Source organism: Antechinus flavipes, chromosome 3, assembly GCF_016432865.1.
Source record: "Antechinus flavipes isolate AdamAnt ecotype Samford, QLD, Australia chromosome 3, AdamAnt_v2, whole genome shotgun sequence".
Classification (NCBI taxonomy): Eukaryota; Metazoa; Chordata; class Mammalia; order Dasyuromorphia; family Dasyuridae; genus Antechinus; species Antechinus flavipes.
In genome coordinates this window covers 589,066,297-589,090,779 of record NC_067400.1, presented here as the reverse complement: position 1 = coordinate 589,090,779, position 24,483 = coordinate 589,066,297, and the positions used below count along the sequence as shown (strand labels likewise).

The following is a 24,483-nucleotide window of genomic DNA, read 5'->3' as shown; positions in this document are numbered from 1 at the left end:
AGACAGAGAGAGAGAAAAAAAAAAAAAAACAACAGAGAAGAGAGAGACATAAAGAAAGAAAAGGAAGAGAGAGGGAAAGAGGAGAGAGAAATGGAAAAAGAGAGAAAGGGAGAAAAAAGAAAGGAGAGAAAAGGAAAAAGAGAAAGAGGAGAGAAAGGAAGAGAGAAGGGAGTGGGAAAGAAAGAGAGAAAGGAGGGAGGGGAGAGACAAAGGTGGAGTTTTGGAAGGTACCTATGGTTAGAGGATGATAAACTTGCAAAGGAGACAGAGAAGGTCAGGTTTCTTTGAAACTCTATTTTGGGGTAGAATAAGAATCAAGAAAGTTCAGTGTCATGAAAATCCAGAGTGGAAAGAGAATAAAGAGGCAGAGGAGAAGGTGATCATAGTTTTAAATATAAATGAAGCATAAAAACTAAAAAGACAAGATAAAAAGATAAGGACTAAAAATCAAACGTGGCAATTAAGAGTTCCTTGGAGACTTTTTTTTTGTTTGCTGTTTGTTTTATTTTGTTTTGTTTTAGGTTTTGTTTTCAAGTCTGTTTTTTTCCCTCACTTCATCAAAGAAGCAAGAAAAACAAAATCAATAATAAATAAGCCTAATTGAACAAATGAAATTCCTGAATTGGCCCTGTCCATTCCCTCCCCTCCCAAGCCATGGTCTTCTCCCTGCCCTGAATCCATCACTTCTTTGTCACTTAGTGGGCAGCATATTTCATCTCCAGTCCTCTAAAGTTGTTACTGTGTTAATCAAGGTTCTTCCCTTACGCTTTCAGTTACTTATTTTTACAATGTGGTTGTTTCTGCATACATTGTTCCCTTGGTTCTCACTTCACTTTGCATCTGTTTATACAAGGTTTCCCAGACTCCCCAAATCGTCCCCTTCGTTTCTTACAGCGCAATAGTGTCCCTCACATCCTTGCTAACTTTGGAGAGAGCAATTTCAGTTGATTGATGAGGTTAGATAGAAGCTAGGTAACAAAGCATTAGAGGAAAGGGAATAGAGGCAACGAGTGGAGACAACCTTTTCAAAGAGTCTGGCTGAGAAAGGGAGGAAAGTTACAGAGTGAGAGCTTGAGGGAAGTCTAGGTAGTTAGATGGCACAGTGGCTAGCGTATTCAGAAAAACCTGGGTTCAAATCTGATCCCTAATGCTTGCTAGCTGGGTGACACAGGGCAAGTCATTCACCTCTTTCTGCCTCAGTTTCCTCATCTGTAAAATGAGTTTACATTAATAGCATTGACTTAATGTGAGGATAGAGTGAGATAAATATTTGTAAACATAAAAAAAGGCAAATTTTAAATTGCTGTATAAATGCTAGCTATCATTAGTAGTGAGGTTAGTTGTAAGTAGGATGTGTTTATAGACCATAGGAAAATGTCCAGTAGACAAGGAGAGATTGAAGGGGGGATGGTGGTGATTGAGAGGGCAGTCTGTTGGAGGAATAGCAAAGGATGGGAGAAAAGACTCATGTAGAAGGGTTAGAAAGAAGAACGCTGGGGAAGAAGACAAGGGGAGAAGATGGTGCTTCAATTTTTACAGGAAAATAACCTGGGATTGGTGAGGGGAAAGGGAGATGTGCAGTGGGCTATGTACGGAGATCCAAAGGGGGAAAGACAGGACACAGCTCCTGCCCTCCAGGAGCTTACATTCTCTTTGGGGGAAACCACACGATCCAGGGGGTATATAATGCAGTATAGGTGCAAACAACAGCAGTTGTAGACAGAGTACTCTAGGAAGTCTTGAGGAGAGAGCTGACCCTAGCACCCGGGGACATCGGAGCTGGCCTCTGAGAGGCGGGGATGGTGAGGGACTCCTGTGTGTAGGAGATGAAGTGTCGGGCTGGAGGGCAAGGAGAATGTAGGGTGGACTGAAAAGCATCTGCCAATTATTACTGTGAAATCAGGCTGGCCGGAGCCTACAGGGTAGGCTACAGACTTTGTAGGACAGAGCCATGTAGGTTCTGGATCAGGACAGTGGCATGATGTGGCTGCCTACAGTGTAGGATAATTAATCTGATAGTAATACAGAAGATGGATTAAACAAGGGAAATAATAGAAGAGGAATTTATTACATGTTTTTTCCAAGTTTTTTTAAAATTTTAAACTTAAATACAAAAGGAAAAAAAAACATCACCATGTACACAGCAGAATATGAGAAGATTCAAAATATAAAGCAATACTTTTCCATTTCAAGAAAGCTTATATAATAAATACTGTACATTGTGTTCAGAGCTATCCAGCTTTTTTTTTTTTGTTTGTTTCCTTGCAGATTTTCTTTTGTTCTCTGCTATGTATTTTTTACCTTATTTCCCCTTTCCCTTCCCTTCCCTTCCCTCCCCCCAAGCAGGCTATAATTAATTGCATATATATATATATTTATGTGTATATATATGCCTATAACTCACACATATATAATATACATACATATACATAGCTATCATACACATAAATATACCCACACATATTCACATATATCTATGTAAGACCATACTATCATTGCTTGATCTCTTTTTCTCTGAAGGTAGTTTCCATATTTTTCAAATCCACCAGCTCATCATCTCCTACACCATAGCAATATTCCAACCTTATACAGTCTAGTTATTTTAAATAGTCTAACATGGCTGATATATAACATATTTCCCTATTTTTTCTTTTGATTAAATCTATTTTAGCTTAAACTTTATCTGAGATGATAATCACTACCCTTGCTTTTTTAAAATAATAAATTCTACTGATCTTTATTTTATATACGTGTGTCTCTCACATTTTTATAACATTTCCTGAAAGCAACATATTATCAAGTTCAAATTTTTAATCTACTATCTGTTTCCATTTCATGGGTGAATTCATCCAATTCATGTTGCTATGATTACTTGTTTATTTTCTTCCTTCCTGTTTTCCTTACTATTATTCCTTTCCTATTCCTATCTTTCCTGACTCCTCTGCTTTACTTCTACCTGAATATTTTGCCCTCCTGTTTCTTCTACCCATCCCTCCAAGGATCCCTCCCTTATCCTCTCCCCCAACCCTTTCCCCTTGTTCTCTTGTACTTGTTTCTCTCTGAATTTAGAAGACTTTTATATCCTAAATATCTATGTTGTTCTCGCTTTATCCCATTTCTCTTTATCTACACATCCTTCTATACTCCACCTTATCATATTCTCTCATCTTCTGATTTCTTTTTGAATTTACAAAACTTGTTCCCTCTTTAACTCGCTCTCTGTGAGAACTGGCTTCCAGAACTACCATCCTTCCTCCCCATCTAATTCCTCTGTGTCAGTTCTTTCTCTTGCACTTTTTACAAGATTATTACTCTTTTTACCTTTTCTAACATGGTTTTGCTTTTTAAAAATAACATACTCAGTTCTACCCATGTCTTTCTTTCGAACTATTCTATTGCTAATGACAATTTTAGACATATGGTTTACATTTTCATTTATAAAAAAATCAACAGTTTGTCCTTATGGGATCTCTTGTAATTAGTCTTTGATGTTTACCTTATAGTTCTCTTGGTTATTATATACTTTAAAATTTTTTTAATTGAAGCTTTTTATTTTCAAAACATATGCAAGGATAATTATTTACCATTGACCCTTGCAAAACCTTGTGTTCCAATTTCCTTTCCTTCCCCCCATTCCCTCTCCTAGATGGCAAGTAATTCTCTCTCTCTCTCTCTCTCCATATATATATGGAGAGAGAGAATATATATATATGTATGTATATATAATATATATATATTATATATATAAAAGTAAGTAGTATGACTTGAAGGTTTATAGTTTTTATATAGGGTTATGTTCTGATGTGTTCTTTGCTTGATGGGGGAGTTGTTAAGTACAGATTAAAAAAAAAAGTTGCCTCAAAGTCATTTTCCAGAGATTGGACGCAGATGGACCAGTTAGGAGGCTGTTGCTGATGAGGGCCTTGCCTACAGTGGAGGCTGTCAGGGGAGGCAGGGGCTCCATGCCTTTGCGGAGGGAAGAATCAACAAGATGTCACCATGGTTGCCTAGTGTGTTCGGCTAATATTAGACTTGGGGTCAGGAAGTTTTTCATTTAACCATTTTTTGGGTCATGTCAGAGTCTTCATGACCCCATTTGGGGTTTTTTTGGTAAAGATCCTGGCATGGTTTGCCATTTCCTTCTCCAGCTCCTTTTACAGATGAGGAAACTGAGGCAAAGGGGGTGAAATGACTTGTTCAGGGTCACAGCTAATGTTTGAAACCAAATATGAACTCGGGTCTTCCTGATTCCAGGTGAACGCTCTGTCCCCAGCAGCACCCCTACCTGCCCTGAAGTCAGGAAGATCTGAGTTCAAATGTGACCTCAGACGCTTATTAACTGGATGACCCCAGGCAAGTCCTCCAACCCTTATTTTGTTCACTTTCCTCATCTATAAAATGGGGATAACAACAGCATCCATCTTCCAGGGTTTTGTGGGGGAGCAAACGAGATGGTGTTTGTAAATTACTTCATAAACTTAAAGCCCCCGTAAATGCCGTGATCGTGTGTGTAGCTGTCTCTTTGTGAATGTGTGTGTATGGGAACGGGGGGGAACCTTGTCCTGGCCCACCAGTCTGCTGAGCTGCTCCTGTTAGGGTCTGTCTGCTTGGAACATCTTCCATCCTGTCCTTTGCCCAGGTGGGCACTTCAGACCTGGCCCCATTGTGTGGTGTGATGATGGCCATTTGGGGTAAGGGCAGAGGAGCCTGTGGGTGCAGGTGGAGATGAAGGGGAGCAGTGTGGGTGCCCAGGTGACTGAGGCCAGAGGGGCCTGGTTCCCGGTGGCTGAGCTGAGCGAGGGTCTGTTCGCCATGGGACTGAACCTCGATGAGGGTCTGGTCCCCATGTGGTTGAGTTTGCAGGAGGGGCTGTTAATTGCCACCTGGTCCCCCATGGTTGGTCTCAGAGAAGGTCTTGTATCCATAACTGATCCAAGAGGGCATCTGAAGCCCAAAGATGTGGCTGAAAAGGCTTCCCTATGACTGTGTCCCTTAACTCATCCAAGGTGACCAGTCCCCTGGCTGAGCTCACAGGGGGTTGGTCGCTATCAATAAGTCTTGAGGGTGTCGGGTCCTCATTGCAGGACCTAGAAAGGGTCCAGTCCCCGTGGCTGAACTCAAAAAGTGCCCCATATCCACGAGTGAATCCAGAAGGCACCCGGTTCTTGTAAATGAATCCAGAAGGCGTTCCGTCCTCCTGAGAGAATGCTGACGGGCGCGAGCCCTGGGGCCGAGCTCAGAGGGTGTTCTGTCCTCCCCTAGCTGGAGCAGAGCCTTCGGCTGGAGTCCGGGGAGCGGGAGCCCTTGGGGTACGGGGTGCTGGGCCAGCAGACCTTGGAGCTGCGACGCCAGCTTGAGGAAGAACAGGCCAACTACAAGCGCAAACTCCAAGCCTACCAGGACGGGCAGCAGCGCCAGGCCCAGCTGGTGCAGAAGCTACAGGCCAAGGTGAGGGAGCGCTTGGGAGTGCCCCCGCCCCTTGGGGCTGCCCTGGCGACGGTCATTTTTTGGGACAGGCCCGAGCCACCAGACCACGCGCACCCGCTCAGCCAGGGGCACTCCACCTGGGCTCCATGAACTCGTCTTGTTAAGGTTGTGACCACTGCATCTCAGTACAACTGTTCTTTTGTAGTCTGACACCTTTTCTTTTATGCATTTCAAAAACACGATTCTGAGAGGGGCTCCCAGAAACTTCCCCAGCCAGACAAAGGGATCTGGGACACAAAGAAATTTGGGTTTTAATTGGATTTAATCCAATCTCTCCATTTGACTCATGAAGAGACTGAGGACCGCCAAAATGAAATGATTTGGTAAAGTCACACAGTAGCAAAGCCAGGATTCAAACCCAGGACTGCCGATTCCAAATCCAGGCCTGTTTCCTGGGGGCAATAGTGCCTAGAGTTTACCTTTGTAAAGCTGGGTGCCCATGTCCTTTCTGACATGCCCACCTGTGGCCTGAGGCCCCTGGAGAAATGAGGAAGTGGGCCTGTACTCTTTCAGAAAGTTACTGGTATTTCTCGAGGTCTCAAGTAAGGAAAGTGTTTGGGGAGAGAGTGAAGGGGGTGAGGGCGAAGGGACTGAGGCAGCTCAGACTGAAGTGGAGTGAAAACTAGATTGGACATCAGCAGACCACGTGTTACTTCTTGTGTGACCTTGGTCAAGTAGCTTAATCTGTCTGAATCTCAGTTGCCTCATCTGTAAAATGGTCAAGTAGCTTAATCTATCTGAGCCTCCATGGCCTCATCCATAACATGGTCAAGTGCCTCAGTTGCCTCATCTATAAAATGGGGATGAGGATATTCAGACTGTCCACTTTGCAGGGTTATTGTGAGTAAATTGCTTTGTAAGTTAGGAAACTGTTTGTAAAGGGAGGTATCCTAAGGGAAAGTCTGAAATGTGATGGCAGAAGATTTGAACTCATCCTAGTTCTGTCACATACTGCCTCTGTGATCTTGAGCAGGCTACTCCCTCTCTTTAGGCCTGTTTTTCCTCAGCTGTAAAATGAAAGTTCTAGACTATGTGCTTTGAGATCTCTCCCAACTTTGCCATTCTATGTTCTAAGATCCCTCTCAGCTTTGACATTCTATATTTTAAGCTCCCTCTCAGCTCTGACATTTTCTGCTCTAAGCTCCCTCTCAGTTCTGGCATTCTGATTCTAAGCATCTTCCCAACTCTGATATTTTGTTTTCTAAGGGCCCTCCTACCTATGATATTTGCTGTTCTTAGAGCCCTTCCAACTGTGATACTGTGTTCTAAGCTCCCTCTCAGCTCTTACATTCTATGTAATAACTCTGACACTCTGTTCTAAGCTCCTTCTAAATTTTGGCATTTTGTGTTCTAAAGGCCCTTTCAGTACTGACATTTGTATTCTAAAGTCATTCCCAGCTCTGACATTTTGTGTTCTAAGGTTACTGCCAGCTTTGACATTCTATGTTCTAAGGACTCTTCCAGCGCTGACATTCTCTGTTCTAAAACCCTTCTTAGATCTGACATTCTCTATTCTAAAGATCTTTCCAACATTGACATTTTTTGGTTCAAAGGCCTTCCAAGCTCTAACATTCTGTGTTCTAAAGTCATTGTGACTTCTGACATTCTATGTTCTAAGTTCCCTTCTAGCTCTGACGTTCTATGATTTAAAGTCTTCCCACTTCTGACATTCTATGTCTAATGCTCTCCCAGTTCTGACATCCTATGTTCTAAGGGTCCTCCCAGCTCTGACATCCTGGGTTCTAAGACCCCTCTCAGCCCTGACATTCTGGGTTTGAAGCCTCCTATTGCTCTAAATGCTACCAGAGTGCACTAATATGGGATGGGGGCTAGATTGGGTTGGGGACTACTCTGACTTGCCCCTTCCCCCAACCCTCCCATCCCCTCAGGTTCTCCAATACAAGAAGAAATGTGGAGAAGTGGAGCAGCAGCTTCTGGAAAAAACTGCCGAGCTGGAGCAGCAGAAGTTAGCGGTAGCTGTCCCCTCCCCTCTCCTCTCTCCCCCCCCCCCCCGTTCCCCCTTCCCCCTTAACCCAGACTTCCCTGTGCTTGCCACACTTAGGTAGGACGTAGGCAGGACTGGCTTGTGAGAGTCAGGAGAGAGGCCTGCCAGAGTTGGGTCAGGGGATTGAGCCAGGAAGCTGGCCCAGCTCATGGTGGGTGCCTTGGTACACTGGTAAAAGCCCTGGATTTGGAGTCAGAGCATTCAGTCCTTGTTCTGACATTTATTTGCAACTTTGGGTAAGCCCCTTCTCCTCTCTGGGTCTGTTTTCCCCTCTGAAAAAAGGAGGGTTCTGGGTGTGAGGATTCCGAAGGTCTGTCTCCTGACTGGTCCCTGGGCCATTTGCTCCGTCCTCTTGTCTCCATCCTTGTGGAGCAAATTGGATGTGTCTGTGTGTTCTAGCAGGAGGAAGAACACAGTCAGGACCTGGAGAATGCTCTCATCCGGCTGGAAGAGGAGCAGAAGAGGTGGGTGGACACCTGGCTGGCAACAGCATCCTTTTACTCTGTGTCAGAGCTCCCTGACTTGCTTTGTTTCCTTCTCAGGCCTTGGCCTTTGCTGACACTTCCCATTCCTCCCAATTCCTTAGTGGGCTGTCAGACTGCCTGACTGACCCTTGTGCCTTTTGTCTGGGCGCCATTTAGTCAGAACCTCAAGCCCCTTAGTGGAGCAGGGGTACTTACTGCCCGCCCCAAAATTCAGGCTGTGCCTGCACCAGGAACCTAAGCCAACTCTATCCATCCCCTCTCCCCCTGCAGGAGTGCCAGCCTGGTGCAGGTGAACGCCATGCTTCGAGAACAGCTCGACCAGGCCAGCGCAGCCAACCAAGCCCTGACCGATGACATCCGCAAAGTGACCCACGACTGGACCCGGAGTCGGGGGGAGCTGGAGCAGCGAGAGGCCGAGTGGCGGCGGGAGGAGGAGGTAGGTAGCACCAGGGTCTCAGGGCCCTGAATTCTCTGAAGGCTTTGCCCCTTTTTTGAGTTCCAAGTCCTTGTTCTGGCCTCACTCTTCCCTGATGACTGACTTTTGTCTGGCTCCTTGGGCTTAGGGATACCAAGTAGCTTCTTCTGGGAGAAGAATCACCAAAGAATCCCTTGATCATCAGTTTAACCCCTGTACCCTGAGGCCTTAGGTGATCTGCCAGGTTCTGGTAAAATGTCAAAACTGTGTTCCTCCCCTCCTCTTCGGACCGCTCCAGGGAGGACCTATACATATGCACAGAAGCTCCCTTGTAATTAGGACTATAGAGCTAGAAAAAAGGACCAGCCTTGTGATGCCCTGGGAAAGAGAACTCAGAAGTGTCCTCCATCTACGTTAGTCCGTGATTTCTCTTCCACGAGAGACTTCAGCTTGCCAGGGGCATTGCCCAAGCTCCCCTAGCCCCCAGGGTTCTGAGGCAGCCAGGCCTCTGTCCACTGGCCTATACTTAGCATTAGCAGAATGACTATCACATCCCCACTAATATTGATGGTCAGAGCTGTCTTCAAGTGCCTCCTTGTAGTGTGATGGTGGCTGAGCATCCCGGCTAAGTTGGCTCTGGAGAATAGCCTTATGATGAGCTTTCTATTGGAGTTCTCTTTGGACTCATGAGATCTGAGTTCAAATTCGAGATCCTGTGTAATCTTGGGCAAATTATTTCCCCCTCCTGTGGCCCCAGTTTTCTTCTTCTGTAGAAGTCCAGACTTGTATAAGTGATTCCTGAAGTCTCTTCCACCCCTAAATTCCTGAAAACTAAACTGTGAAGTCAGAAAGTATTTATTAAGCCCCAACTGTGTACCAGGCTCTGTGTTAGATTGTGAGCATATGAAAACACACACACACACAGTCCCTGTTTTCCAGGAATTTACATTCTATTTAGAAAATAAACCTACACATATGATTCTGTTTTAAAAGATAGAACGGGGCAGCTAGGTGGCACAGTGAATAGAGCACCAACCCTGAAGTCAGGAGGACCTAAGTTCAAATCTGGTCTCAGACACTTAACACTTCCTAGCTGTGTGACCCTAAGCAAGTCACTTAACCCCAATTGCCTCGGGGGGAAAAGATACAATAGAAACAGAGTGGAACTATGGAGAACGTGCTGCATTTGGAGGCAAAGGACATGATCATTTGATCTGTAAGATTTAACCCCTGTGTGATCTTCACCAAGACATTTCAGTAAAGTAGAATGAACAGGTTGGACCAGATGACCTCTGAGATTCCTTTGAAATTTCAATCTATGATCCTATGAAATCATTCATCAAATAGTATTCTACTGTATACCTGGCACTGCTAGAAACTTGAGACACAAAAATAAAAATTGCCCTCAAGGTGCTTACTTTCTTTAGGGGAAGACAACATATAGAAGTGTATACAAAAGACGTTTAAACAAAAAAAAAATTGGATTAATTTTGATGGTAGGGCTTAGAGGCAGTTGTTATTAGTCAGACTCTTTGTGACCCCATTTGGGGTTTTCTCAGTAGAGATACTGGATTGTTTTGCCGTTTCCTTCTGCAGCTCGTTTTACAACTTTATGCACTGTACTATCTAGCTGCCCCAAAGGCTGTGGGGATCACAAAAGGACTCAGGTAGGAGATGACACCTGAGCTTAACCTAAAATGACACAAGGGATTCTAAGTGACCTAGATGAAGAAAGAGAGCTGCTGAGGTGGGGAGGGATTCATGTGAAGAAATTGGCCTGGAGTCAGGAAGACCCAAGTTCGAATGTGGCCTGAAGCACTCACTAGCAAATCACTTGACAGTAAAATGGGCCTAATAATAGCATCCACCTTCCCAGGGTTGTCATGAAGATCAAATGAAACAAGATTTACAAAACTTTGTAGATCTTAAAGCACTAAACAAATGCCAGCTGTTATCATAACAACATTTGTAAAATGCTTTGTAGATCTTAAAGCAACCCTGAAATTCTTATGATTATTTTGCAATTTATAAATAGGATTTTCTTTTTTGGAATACATGCAAAGGTAGTTTTCAACATTCATCTTTGCAAAAACCTTGTGTTCCAAATTTTTCTCCCTCTTTTCCTTTCTCCCCTCTTCCCAAAACAGCAAAAAATCCAATATAGGTTAAATATGTCTAAACATATTTCCATATTCTTCATGCCACACAAGAAAAGTCGGATCAAAAGGGAAAAAAACGAGAAAGGAAAAAACCCCAAATGCTTATGATTGTTGTTTCCAGAATGGGCACAGCCTGTGGCACTTATCAGGTGCACATGGGCGGCTGCATTCACTTGGGATGAATTTTTTTCAGTCAAAGTAGCTTATGAGATTGTGGGCTCCAATCTCAAAGGGGTTTCATTCTATGTAGGAGGCAAGAATACTCCCATCGGGAAAATAATGGACCCCTAAGATGTCAGATGGGCAGTGAGTGGCTAATGCTACGACTAATGATGAAAATAATCCTTGCTTATTAATACTAATTTTCAAGGATGTTGACCATAACTGATACTGTTCTCACAGACATGATCTTGTGTGATCCTCAGAAACAGCCCTGTGGGGAAACTGAGGCCAGGAGAAAAGAAATTCTTGCAGTCAGTTGGTAAATATTTATTCAGTATCTACTCTGTGCTAAGTGCTAAGGTTAAAAAATCCAGCCCCAAACTAAAAAACCTTTCCATCAGTGGGGCTTACAAGTTGGAAGAGATCTCAGAAACCATCTGTTCCATCCTCTAGAAGAAAAAAAATCCCCCACACTATAATATCCCCATCAAGTAGTCGTTTCAGCTTGGCTCGAAGACCTTCAGGGAGGGGGAATCCCCATTATATTTAGGGCCTGCTCCTGCTACTTTTTTTTTTTTTTTAAATGAAGCATTTTATTTTCAAAATACATGCATTCCATTGGGGTATCAAACTTTGCATGCCCTTTGACCCAGCAGTGTTTCTACTGGGCTTATATCCCAAAGAGATCTTAAAGAAGGGAAAGGGACCTGTATGTGCCAAAATGTTTGTGGCAGCCCTGTTTGTAGTGGCTAGAAACTGGAAACTGAATGGATGCCCATCAGCTGGGGAATGGCTGAATAAATTGTGGTATCTGAATACTATGAAATATGATTGTTCTGTAAGAAACGACCAACAGGATGATTTCAGAGAGTCCTGGAGAGATTTACATGAACTGATGCTGAGTGAAATGAGCAGAACCAGGAGATCTTTGTACATGGCAACAAGATTATGTGATGATGAACTCTGATAGACATAGTTCTTTTCAACAATGAGATGATTCAGGCCAATTCCAGTAGACCTGGGATGGAGAGAGCCATCTGCACTCAGAGAGAGAGAGAGGACTTGTGGGAACAACATAGCATTTTCACTCTTTTTATTGTGTTTTATTTGAATTTTATTTTCTTTCTCATTTAAAAAAATTTTTTATCTGATTTTTTTTTGTGCAGTAAGATAATGTATAAATATGTATGCCTATATAGATTTAACTTATATTTCTACCATGTTTAACATATATTGGATTACTTGCCATCTAGGGGAGAGGGTTGGGAGAAGAGGGGGAAAATTTAAACGCAAGGTTTTGCAAGGACCAATGTTGAAAAATTTTCCTTTCATATGTTTTGAAAATAAAAAACTATAAAATATATGCAAAAATAGTTTTTAACATCCATCCTTGCAAAACTTCGTGTTCCAAATTTTTCTCCTTCCCTTCTCCCCACCCCTCCAGGCAACAAGTAATGCAATATAGGTAAAATGTGCAGTTCTTCTATACGTATTTCTGCAATCATTGTGCTGCACAAGAAAAATCAGGGCAAAAAGGAGCAAAAAATGAGAAAGAAAACAAAATGCAAGTCATGCTACTCTTGAATGGCTTTAATTGTCAGGAAGTTTTTTCTTTCCACCTAAATCTGCCCCTGCTGTTACTGCGTGTGGCTCAGCATCCTGCTCCCGGTCACTTGGTCAGTGAGTGATCAGGAAGGGGAAGTGGAGAGAGGATGTATTTGGAGCCTGGGCTCTGGGTAGGTTACAGCCTTTTAGGCCAGTTTTCTGTAGAATGAGGTCCCCTAACTCTAATTCTGAGCCCTTACAGTCCAACTCCTGCATTCCGTGAGCCTCCTAAACGTGACACATTTTACACATAAGGCCTGTTCCTTGGTCTCCAGGACTCTCCCTCCCGGGCATCTAGGGCTGACATAGTGACATCTTGAGAGTTTCCCTTAGTCTTCCTGGCTGGGATGTAGAGGTAGAATCTGCACGGATGTTTCTCCCTGCTCTGAGAGGGAAGGGTGAGCGAGGGCATTGGTGGCCGTCCCCGCAGCTCACCAGCATCCCTTCAATGCTTTCTCCCAGTCTTTCAATGCCTACTTCAGCAATGAACACAGCCGTCTGCTCCTTCTCTGGAGGCAGGTAGTGGGCTTCAGGAGGCTGGTCAGTGAGATGAAGACTTCCACGGAGAGGTGAGGGCCTGGGGGGGAGGGCAGTGACCTTCAGGGGGAGGGGGAGGTGATCTTCAGGGGGAGGGGGAAGTGACCTTCAGGGGGAGGGGGAAGTGACCTTCAGGGGGAGAGGGTGGTGACCTTCAGGGGGGGGGGGAAGTGACCTTCAGGGGGAGAGGGTGGTGACCTTCAGGGGGAGGGGGAAGTGACCTTCAGGGGAAGAGGGTGGTGACTTTCAGGGGGAGGGGGAAGTGACCTTCAGGGGGAGAGGGTGGTGACCATCAGGGGGAGAGGGTGGTGACTTTCAGGGGGAGGGGGAGGTGACCTTCAGGAGGAGAGGGTGGTGACCTTCAGGGGGAGGGGGAGGTGACCATCAGGGGGAGAGGATGGTGACTTCAGGAAGAAAGGGTGGTGACCGTCACCGGGAGAGGGTGGTGACCATCAGGGGGAAGTGACCTTCAGGGGGAGAGGGTGGTGACTTTCAGGGGGAGGGGGAGGTAGGTGACCTTCAGGGAGAGGGGCTGGTTTTTGTTCTTGCCTGTGCACAATTTGACTCCTGCCTTGAGCCTTGTAATGTGGAAGCTCATTTGATTTGAGGCCAGTTTAGGAAGGAGCGACAGTGTTCGGGACAAGGCAGTAATTCTGCTGACCTTTGACCTGGCCAGGCCATATCTTAAGTGTTATGGTCAGTTTTCTTTAGGGAAAAACAGTGAAAGACTAAATCAGACGAAGAACTTGGGACACTTATTCTGGGGACTCGCGCTCCATGAGGGCTGTCACTCTGCCCGGCCCAGAGGGGAGAATGAAGAGAGCTGCAGGGAGAACTGCAGTTTGGGGGGGCCTGGGCCGCTGGGGGGCAGGGATCAGGTTCTCCCCGGGAGGCCTCGGGGAGCAGTTGGGGGGGTTCCTGGGCAGGCTCTGCCGGGGCCCATCGGGCCACGGCCTGCGCCCTCCCGGCCTGAGGGCCGAGCACTGTGGCAGCCTGGGTCATAGGTCCCGGAGAATGAAACTCCCCCCTGCGGGAAGCTTGGAGCCGGACGGGGACACGGGCAGATTCCCACAGTGTGAATGCAGTGGGAGGAGATGCGCTCACACATGAAGGGCCCTTGGGAGGGAGGCTGGGGCAGCCTTGGAGTGAAGGGGGTCCCCGAGGGGGCGTCTGGGACAGAGAAGGTGTGGGGAGAGGAGCGGGGGTGGGGGTGGGGGCTCGGCCTGCAGGAGAGGCGGGAGGGAGGTTCCTTGGGGCCGCCAGAGAGGGCGGGGCCAGACTGGTCAGGACTTGGATTAATTAACTAATTCAGCGGGGCCACTAGGGGGCGCAGTGGGTAGAGCCAGGAGCCATGGAGGTCAGGAGGACCTGAGTTCAAATGTGAACTCACTTGCCAGCTGTGTCACCCCGAGCAAATCCCCGCACACTGAGTGTCTTAGAAGAGAAAGAAGCAGGGGCCGCCAGGGGGCGCAGTGGCTGGAGCCCCAGCCCGGAAGTCAGGAGGGCCCGAGTTCTAATCCTGCCTCAGACACCGAGTACTTCCTGGCTGGGGGCCGGGCAAGGCTCTTAACCCCAGCTGCCTGGGCAGGGAAGGAAGGAGGGAAGGAGAAGCCGTTAGCAGCAGCTCGTATTGTCCCCGGAACGAGGATGACTGAGTAGGGGCCGTCGAAGAAACGGCCTCGTGCACCCCGGGAGGGAGAGCCCCGCTGGGAGGGAGCGGCCCGAGGGAGGGAGGGGAAGGGGGCGTGAGTGACTGCTCCGGCCCTCCGCAGGGACTTGGCCCAGCTGGGCATCGAGCTGGCCCGGACCTCGCGGAGCATCCACTCGGCCAGCGTGGGCCTGAGCGGGAGCCTGCGGCTGGCGGAGAGCAGCAGCGAGGCCGCCATGGAGAAGGCAGCCCTGCTCCGGGCCCAGCTGGAGGAGCAGCTGCGCGACAAGGTGCGCGACATGATCCAGCTCCAAGTGAAGAGCGACCTGGAGAAAGCCGAGCTCAACTCCAGGTCAGTCGGTCAGTCGGTCAGTCAGCGGCCCAGGCTAATGTGGGCCCAGACTCGGGGCTAAGGCCTGGGGACGCAGCCACCGGTCAGGGGGCACGGCTGGGGGTCAGGGGGCATGTCAGGGGCGCAGCCAACGGGCAAGGGGCACAGCTGGGGGTCAGGGGGCATGGCCGGGGGTCAGAGGCACAGCCAGGGGTCAGGGGCACAGCCAACGGGCAGGGGGCACAGCTGGGGGTCAGAGGCACAGCCAAGGGGCAGGGGGCACAGCCGGGGGTCAGAGGCACAGCTGGGGGTCAGAGGCACAGCCAAGGGGCACGGGGCACAGCCAAGGGGCAGGGGGCGCAGTCACCAGCCAGACAGGATAAGAGGCAGACACAGACCCCCGCTAGGGAAGGGCAGCCCCGGGCTCCCAGTCACCTGCTCCCCTCGGCCCCTCAGAGTGAACGAGCTGACCCTGTTGGTGGAGCAGCTTCAGAGCCAAAACTCGGAGAAGGACCGCGCCAACGAGGCCCTGACGCAGAAGGTGGAAGCGCTGGTGAGAACCCGGTTGGGCCGAGGGGGTGGGGGTGGGGGCCTGAGCCTGGCCATCTCTCCCTGGGGTGGGAGCGAGATAGGGACCTGGGGGTAGGGCCCCCCCAAATCAGCGCACAGTAGCTGGGGAGGCCCTGTGGGGACTCGCCCCCGGGGGAGGGCCTGTGTGCTCAGGGGCAAGGCTTGGCCTCCGCGCCCAGCTCCCCCAGTGTCTCTGCCCCGTCACCACCCAGCAGCGCTCATAATGGAGAGAGGGTTAGCTAGGAGTCAGGATGCCCCGGTGCCAGTCCCAGGTTTGCCCCGAGTTTGGGGAGTGACTGTGGGCAAGGAACCTTCCCCTCATGGGACACATCTTCCCTAATTGCTCTTTGGTTCTCCCGGCTATGACCTCCTGGGTTCTAAGCCCCCCTTGCTTCTGACACCCTGAGTCCTGAATCCCCTCAGCTCTGACCAGAGCCAGCTTGTGAGGACCCTGTGGGGGCCCTTGGTTCTGAGGAGGAAGATGGGGGTGGGCTCAGGCTTCCTGGGCGGGGAAGAAGGGCCGGGCCCCAGACACAAGGAGTCGAGCCCCCTTTCTTGCCTCCTCCCCATGGGGCCGGCAGGAAGCTGTGCGGCTCCAGGAGCAGGCGGCCATCGAGGCTGAGGAGGTGGAGGCCCTGAGGAATGAGTCCGAAGTGCTACAGCAAACCCTGCGGGACCTGGCCCAGGTACGAGGCTCCGGGTCAGGGAGGGGGTCGGGGAGACAGCCTCCCTGTGGCGCCCCCCACGGCCGGGGAGGAGCCATTGCAGGTGCCCCTGGACGGCTGCCTCCCCTTCACCCCCAGTGGGAGCATCAGACCAGTCACATTACACAGGAGGCCCTGGGTCAGGGAGGGGGTCGGGGAGACAGCCTCCCTGTGGCGCCCCCCACAGCCGGGGAGGAGCCGTCCCAGGTGCCCTGCACTCCCCCCCCCCGACAGCTGCCTCCCCTTCAGCCCCAGCGGGAGCATCAGACCAGTCACATTGCACAGGATAAGGAGAGTGGGTTGGCGCGACCTGGTCTGAGCGGCCTTCCTGGAGGAGGCGGGCGTTGAATACAAAAGGGGGCAGGCAGACGGGGTCGGGGCAGGAGCAGGGCAGCCCCGTCACCCCCCCTTTTCTCCAGGCCGTCCTGTCCGACACGGACAGCGGCATCCAGATGGGCGGCATGGAGCGCACCCCCGAGGCCTCCGACGGCAGCCTGCGCGGGCTCTCCAGCCTGCGCACCCCCTCCCCGCTCCGGCGCTCCTCGCCGCGCCCCAGCGGCTCCCCCCGCCCCAGCCTGTCCCCGGCCTTCTCCGACTCCACCCTCGCCTTGGTCCACTCGGCCCTGCACAAGCGACAGATGCAAGTGCAGGTAGGGAGGGGAAGGAGGGGGGATTCCCACGGCGGGGAGAGGGGGAGGGGAGTGGGAGCTCGGTCAGGACGAGGACAGATGAGGTTGTGCAGGGCGGCTGGAGCCGGCGGGCCCGGGCGCTAAAAATGGAAACAGGATTTCCTTCCCTCTCTGCCCTCGGAGGCGCCTTCCTCGGGGCACAGATCTCAGAGCCCTGGGAATTGGGGGGCGCACTCCCAGCAGGGTACGCAGGGAATGTGTAAAAAATGAACGTACGTGTAAAACAAAAAAAGTTAACAAAAGCAAAAAGCAACAATAAATGTGCAGAAAGAAGAAATTTGGGAGACACTCAGGGGCAGGAATGAGGGCTCTATCAGGGATGAGCCTTAGGGTCCCATTACGGGGCCAGGATTGAGGAGCTGCCCGCTCAGTGTGGGGGCGCAGGGTCCCAGAAGTGGGAGGAAGCTAATGCTGGGGCGCGGGCTCCACGGAGGGGCTGGGAGGCAAAGGCTCATCATGGGCACTTACCATAAAAGGGGCCAGGGTGAAAGCCTATTAAGTAATAGAAAGGGGGTAAATGTAAGTGACGGGGCCTCTGAGTCAGGGGTGGGGGCTCAGTGTGAGGGATGGGTCTCAGGTCAAGGGTCAGAGTTCAGGTAGTCCCATTAATGGCTAGGGGCTCGCAGTCCCCGGCGGGGAGCTTCACGGTGTCAGGGGCGGGGGCTCAGTCAGGAATGCTCCATTCTGCCTCAAGTTCAGCAGTCCCAGGGACGGTGAATGTGGGGATCCAAGGGTTGCCGTCTGGGAGCGTGGCGGCGGGCACTGAGGGCCTGGGGCCGGGCTCCCTGCAGGACATGCGTGGGCGCTACGAGGCCAGCCAGGACCTTCTGGCCTCCCTGCGGAAGCAGCTGGCCGACGGCGAAGCCGAGCGCCGGAGCCTGGACAAGCAGGTGCTGCAGCTCCGGGACGCGGCCGACGGGGCCGTCCAGGCCAAAGAGGACGCCCTTCGAGACATCCAGAGGCTGCGCAGTGCCCACGACCTGCTGAGCAGGTACCGGGCGTCGCCGGGCAGAGGGAAGGGGAAGGGGATGTGGGAGGGGCCGCCGCCCTGCCCTGGGGTGGGGGTGGGGGTCCTGGGGCCCGGAGAGCCAGGCTGACTTGTCCAAGGCCTCCCAGCAAGCTACTGGTGGTCCCAGGGCAAAGGCCGAGGCCCCGGGCTCATCAGACCCACAAGAGGGAGTGGAGAACTGAGTGGAAGATGTTCCTAGGAGCCTTAAGTGGCAAATGGGTGCCCTGCTCTGTGCCAGGCTTTTGGAGGGAGCAGGGAAGGCACCAGGAAATTCATAAAGTGTGTGTCAGAGTGGGGAAAGCCCTGAGAATCCAGGAGGTCAGAGCCTGGAGGGCCTTTAAAGAACCCAGGAGGTCAGAGCCGGGAGGGCCCTTAGAACCCAGGAGGTCAGAGCCAGGAGGGCCTTTAAAGAACCCAGGAGGTCAGAGCCTGGAGGGCTCTTAGAACCCAGGAGGTCAGAGCCGGGAGGGCCCTTAGAACCTAGGAGGTCAGAGCCGGGAGGGCCCTTAGAACCCAGGAGGTCAGAGCCTGGAGGGCTCTTAGAACCCGGGAGGTCAGAACCGGGAGGGCCCTTAGAACCCAGGAGGTCAGAGCCGGGAGGGCCCTTAGAACCCGGGAGGTCAGAGCCGGGAGGGCCCTTAGAACCCGGGAGGTCAGAGCCGGGAGGGCCCTTAGAACCCGGGAGGTCAGAGCCGGGAGGGCCCTTAGAACCTGGGAGGTCAGAGCTGGGAGGGCCCTTAGAACCCGGGAGGTCAGAGTCAGGAGGGCCATTAGAGATCACATTATCTCCCCTTGACAGCTTTCTAGGCAGTTGGGGAGGTAAGGCTCATCCACATGCAGTAGAGAACAACGTCTAACCAAGTGCTGGATTATGGGTTTGGATTGAGGTGCTCTGGGCAGGGCAGGGCTGCCTGGAGGAAGTGGGGACTCCCGAGCCGTGAAGCTCAGGATGGGCGGGAGAGAGGAGGGCTGAGCAGGAGCCGGAGCTGACCGCCTCCTCCCTTAACCACTGCCTCTCCCCCCGCGTGGCAGCGAGAAGGACGGCCTGGTGCGCAGTCTGGCGGCCATGCAGATGCAGGTGGAGATGCTGCAGCAAGAGAAGGAAAAGCTGCAGCTGACCCAGGATGAACTGCAGAGACAGAAGGACCAGCTGGAGGAGGAGAAGGAGGACATCACGCAGGATAGAGAGAGATTCCACAAGGAAATAGAGCGGGGGTAAGAGGGGCTCCCCCGCTCCTCGGCCCCATCCAGACCTAGTCATGCCTGTCTAGAACAGAGCACGTCACCCTGGAGCCCTTTTTTACAGAGGAGGAAACTGAGGCTCGGGAAGGGTCACTGAGCTCTCAGAAGGACCCGAGCTGGAAGTCAGATCTAGGTCATTTTCATCCCATCCTATGGTCACTACAGGAGACCCCCCACCCCCAGTCTTTCTGCTAGGTCGTTGCCTGGTGCTTCCACATGCATTCTCCCATTTGTTCTCCCCAGAAGTAGCCTGAGTCACACCCCCCTCCATTTCTGTAGCAGGGGCCCTTGATACATCACCACCTGTTTTGTAAGTGCCCCTTCAAGCCCCCGCAAGAGGTTCAGCCCGTCCTGGAGCCCAGAGATTTCAGGTCTGACAGGAAGGCCTTGAGGGTGAGGAAAAGACGCTCCCGACGCCCTTCATGATCCAGGGGACAAGGGGGGGGGGGACAGGGAGAAGCAGGGAGGAAAGTTACCCACTCTTTGATCCCTGTTCTTATTTTGGGCACTGCCATGCTAGGTCACCAGTCTCAGTGTCGCGCTGGACCTGTCTCACTCCTTACCATCATCCTACAAGCCCATCAGTTGCTGAGTCTTCTCAATTTGGAAATGTTGTTACTTATGTTGTTTGTTTTTTTACATCACCATAGTTTCCCCCAGTATCTTTTCTCCTTTCCTTCCCAGAGAGCCATCCCATATATCAAATAATAATTTTAAGAGGGAGAGAGGGAAGAAAGGAAGGAAGGAAGACAGAGAGAAGGAGGAAGGAAGGAAGGCAGGAAGGGAGAGAGGGAGGAAGGGAAGGAAGGAAGGAAGAAAGAGAAGGAAGAGGGGAGGAAGGAAGGAAGAAAGGAAAGGAGGGGGAGAAAAGGAAGGAAGGGAGAAGGAGAGAAGGAAGGAAGGGAGAGCAAGGGGGGGGAGGGAAGGAAGGAAGGAACAAAGGAAGAAAAGAAGGAAGGAAGACAAAAGGAGGAAGGGAGTAAGGAAAGAAGGGAGAGGGAGAGAAGGAAGGAAGGGAGAAGGAAAGAAGGAAGGAAGGGAGAGCAGGAGGGAGGGAGGAAAGAAAGGAAGGAAGGGAGAAGAAAGAAAAAAAGAAGAGGAAAGGAAAAAAAATCATCATATCACAAGTCTGAAATATATGCATTGTGCAATACTTTTAAAAAGACTTGCACTTTTGCAGAGATGGGAGTTGTCTTCTCGTCTCTCTCCTTTTGAGCCATTATTATTACTAGATGGGTAACCACGGGCAAATTATTTCAGTACTGTCTGCCTCAGTTTCCTCTTCTGTAAAACAGAATCATAGCACCTAGCTCCTAAAAAACAGAATCATAGCACCTAGCTCCTAAGATTGTAGTGAGGATCAAACGAGATGCTATTTATAAAGTGCTTAGTTCAGGTGGGCGCCTTATAAGGATAACTGTCGCATCACCGTGATTTTGCACCGTTCACTTCTGACACTTGTGTGTGGCCAGTCTCTGCATTCACACTGTTGCAGTTAGCACATGTGTCGTTTTCGGTTGGTTTTTGTTTTTGTTCCTTTGTCGGCTGACTTCAGTCTGCCTCAGTCCACGTAGGTCTCCCCAGGCTCCTCTGAATTCATCCCATCCATCATCTCTTACAGCACAGGCCTATTCCATCACTCCCATGGGCCTCAGTGTGTTAGCCATTCCTCCAAGGTCTTGCCAGTGTCACTTCCACTCTCTCTCCCCTTCTCTCTCCTCCCATGGCCACCAGCCTAGGACACCATCTCCTCTCGTCTGGGCTGTCACAATCGCCTCCTGCCTCATCTTCCTCTCTCTAACCCATCCTCCACACAGCTGCCAAGGTGACTGTCTGAAAGCTCAGCTCCCACTGTGTTCCCCCCACCCTCAGATAACCTCTGGTGGCTTCCTGCCGCGTCTAGGATCAAACAAAAACTTCTTGGTTTGACATTTAGAGCCCTGAACAAGCTGGCCCACCAGCTCATAACCTCCTCCTCCAGGTTTATTTTATGTATCCCTCCCCTTGGTGCACTCTAGGTCCCAGCCAAAGGGGACTTCTTGCCTTTGCTCCCACCTGGTGCTCTCTCTCCTTGCTCCATGGCTTTGCTGTGGGTGTCTCCTCTCCCCCTGCCCTCCCACGCACCCCTCCCACTTCTCCCTCTCAAAATCCCTGACTTCCTTCAGAGACAGCCCATCTACTCCATGAAGCCCTTCCTAGTGCCCCACCCCGAAATTACCATCTACTTATTATGTATATATTTATTTTGTATATTATTATCTCTGTATGTATTGTCCCCCAATAGTACTTAAGCTCCTGGAGGGCAGAGACTGTTTCATCTTTGTCTTTGTGTACCGAGCTCCGGGCACAATAATGGGCACCTAATATTTGTTGATTGATTGGTTGATAGTCATAAACAGCTGGAGCAACTGGAGGTGAAGAAGTCAGGACTGATGAAGGAGCTGATCTTGGCTAAGGAGACCCTAAGCAAGGCCACTTTGGCAAAGGAAGTGATGGAGGCCGAGAAGACCGAGGTGACGGAGGCGCTGACCAAGGTGGGATCTTCCCTAGGCTTCTGAAATGACCGAGACCCCCCGCTTCAGCTTGTGCTTTATCCAGCATGTAGGATTAGAAGGGGCCTTAAGGGGTCTGTAGGGCTCCTTGTGACTGTTCTCGGAGTTAGAGAATCCTAGAACATCAGCCATTACTGTTCAGTCACATCTGATTCTTCCTGACCCGTCGACCTGGGCCCACCAGTACTGTCCATAGATGTCTCTTTGCAAAGAGGCTGCGAGGGATTTGCCATTCCCTTCTCCTGCGGTCACCTTTGTCAGAGCTCTCCACTGTGCCCTGTCCATCTTGTGTATTCCTACATGGCATGGCTCAGTCACACTGAATTATAAAAGCCTTTCTGCCATGATGGGGCAGTGATTCAGAGAGGATACCCGCTACAGAAAGGAGAAATAATGTGGCATTTCAGAGCTAGAAGGAACCTCAGATCCTGGGATATGGAGTGGGAAAAATTTAGATGAAGGGATTTTACATCTGGGAGGTGCCCTAGAATAAAGTCAGAGCTGGGAGGAACTTTGGGACACCCTATGTTACAGCTGGGAGGGCCCTTAGAACCCGGGAGGTCAGAGCTGGGAAGGCCCTTAGAACCCAGGAGGTCAGAGATGGGTAGGCCCTTAGAACCCAGGAGGTCAGAGCTGGGAGGGCCCTTAGAACCCAGGATGTCAGAGCTGAGTGGGCCCTTAGAACCCAGGAGCTCAGAGATGGGAGGGCCTTAGAACCCAGGAGGTCAGAGCTGGGAAGACCCTTAAAAATACTGTCTAAATTGCTGTCCCCCCAAAACAAAGGGGACAGGCCAGCTTGTCTGTGTCCACATCTCTAGGCGTAATAGGCGTTTTGATCCCTCATGTAACCCTGTTCTTCCTGGGTCAGAATATGGCTCCTATAGCTCCAGCTTGAGTTTCACACCCTACACCCAAGGAGTCTCAGGGATTGATAGAGCCCTAAGGTCTCATCATAAGGGGGTTTTAACTGTCAAGGAGGCCTGTGACAGGGACTTGGGCCAGTTCATGAGGAAGCACTGCTAGCTGAGTGTATCTGGACCAAAAAGGGTATTAAAAGCTGAAGCTTGTCTATGAGTAGGGAAGCTCCCAGCCTCAGGTGGTAACATCCTACGTGGCTGAGGCAGCCGGAGGGTAGGAATGGGAATGCCTCAGGGCAACCTGGCCCACCAGCTCATAACTAGCACAGACAGCTGGTCAGCTTGAGTCCTTGGGCTAAGGGGCCCTCCCCCCACCTTCTAGCTGGACTGACTGGGCTATCTTGTCCCTTCCCGGAGCCCTCCAATGAAGACTGGCAGTGTGCCCTTGCTTCCCTGCCCTGTATTGGAAACTCCCAAGGGAGGAAACTCCTTCTAAGGCCAGAATGCCCCTGTTCTTCAGCTGAGAATCTTAGCTTAGCCCAGAATGGAGAAGATTCTCCAGGCTGACCAAGTAGAGCTGCTTTGCCTGGAGGCTCTGGCCCTACACCAGACCTGGGCTGCTGCTGGACTGTACCATTGGCAAGGTTCCTGTCATAGGGAAGGTCTTCCTCAAATCCAGCCTCAGGACCCACTATCTTCCCTGGCAACATAAGCTCGATCTGAGTCATTCTGGCCAAAATGTATATTTTGTTAATGTTTCCTTTTATGTAATTTGTTATATTCAGTGATTTTTTTTCTCATCTCTTTTTGTCTGATTATCTTCATCTGTCTATCTTTCCGTATTCCTCTCTCTTCTCACTCTATTTCTTTTTCTGTGTATCCATTTTACATTGATCTGTCTCTCTCTGGATCTTTTCCCGTCCCCTCTCTTTCTATCTCTCTGTCTCTCTTGCTGTCTGTTTTTCTCTCTTTCCCTTTTCTCCTTTTCTCTGTCTCTGCGTATCTTCTCCCTTCACCTCTTTCTCTTTCTCCTTTTCTCTGTCTCTGTCTTTGTCTGTCTCTCTGTCTCTCTTTCTCTCTTTCTTTCCTCTTTCTCTGTTTCTTTCTCTTCTCTTTCTTTCTTTCTCTCCTCCTCTCTCCCTTCCTCTTTCTTCCTCCCTCCTTTCCTCCTGCCTCTGTGCATCTTTCTCTCTGTTCCCATCCCTCTGTCTCTGTCTCTCTCTCTGTCTGTCCCTCTCTCTTTCCCCTTTATCTTTTTCTTTCTTTCCTCTCTCTATTTCTTTCTCTCCTCCTCCCCCTCTTTCTTCCTCCCTTCTTTCCTCTTGCCTCTGTGCTTCTCTCTCTCTGTGTCTCTGTCTCTGTCTCTCTCTCTCTCTCTTTCCTCTATTTGTTTCTCTCCTCCTCTCCCTTCCTCTTTCTTTCTCCCTTCCTTCCTTTTGCCTCTACGCGTCTCTTTCACTCTGTGTTCCCATCTCTCTATCTTCTCTCTCTTCCTGTCTCTATGTTCCTTTTACCTTCCATGATCCTATACCCTCTGTATCCACATGTGTGTCTATTCCTTCGTGTTCTGCCATGTCTCTATCTCTCTGATGTCCCTGGAACAGGTGGAAGCCAACAGAGCTGAGCTGGAGCTATCCATAAACAAACTGAAGGGAGAGGAAGCATCTCTGAGGGATTCTTTGTCCAAACTTAGTGCCCTCAACGAGGGTTTGGCTCAGGACAAACGGGAACTGAACCAATTGGTCTCTCAGGTATTGCCTGCTTCTTTCCTGGGGGGGAGCGGGGGGAGGGAAGAGGCCCTCCCTCAGATACCTGTCTTACCTCAGGCACTGCTCTGCTGCTGTGGTGGTGGCCATCAACCCTCCATGATCCTGGTCCCAGCCAGCTGCCAGGGATAGGGACGAGGTTCCATTCCCTTCTTCAGGAGCCTCTAGCTTCCTTCTTACCCACCTTCTCTCCCCTTTTCCTTTTTTCTCCTCTGCCTCTATTTCCTTCTCTCCTTTTTCCTTTTTTTCCACAATTTTCT

General features: G+C 50.3%; 1 protein-coding gene across 10 annotated transcripts in view; it reads left to right on the top strand.

The window, feature by feature from the left end:
- CROCC (ciliary rootlet coiled-coil, rootletin) overlaps positions 1 to 24,483 on the top strand; it is an 83,233-nt gene that overhangs the window by 24,743 nt on the left and 34,007 nt on the right. For 6 of the 10 annotated variants that reach the window (XM_051988431.1, XM_051988425.1, XM_051988426.1 and 3 more), the window contains 13 exons: positions 5,263 to 5,448; positions 7,377 to 7,460; positions 7,892 to 7,956; positions 8,248 to 8,413; positions 12,781 to 12,887; positions 14,628 to 14,855; positions 15,291 to 15,387; positions 15,986 to 16,090; positions 16,528 to 16,758; positions 17,589 to 17,788; positions 18,839 to 19,021; positions 21,438 to 21,582; positions 24,062 to 24,208. In XM_051988431.1, the coding sequence (XP_051844391.1) occupies positions 5,263 to 5,448; positions 7,377 to 7,460; positions 7,892 to 7,956; positions 8,248 to 8,413; positions 12,781 to 12,887; positions 14,628 to 14,855; positions 15,291 to 15,387; positions 15,986 to 16,090; positions 16,528 to 16,758; positions 17,589 to 17,788; positions 18,839 to 19,021; positions 21,438 to 21,582; positions 24,062 to 24,208 (1,944 nt within the window). The remainder of the gene's footprint in view (positions 1 to 5,262; positions 5,449 to 7,376; positions 7,461 to 7,891; positions 7,957 to 8,247; positions 8,414 to 12,780; positions 12,888 to 14,627; positions 14,856 to 15,290; positions 15,388 to 15,985; positions 16,091 to 16,527; positions 16,759 to 17,588; positions 17,789 to 18,838; positions 19,022 to 21,437; positions 21,583 to 24,061; positions 24,209 to 24,483) is intronic. The other 4 variants (XM_051988427.1, XM_051988423.1, XM_051988428.1 and 1 more) reach the window with 3 other exon arrangements.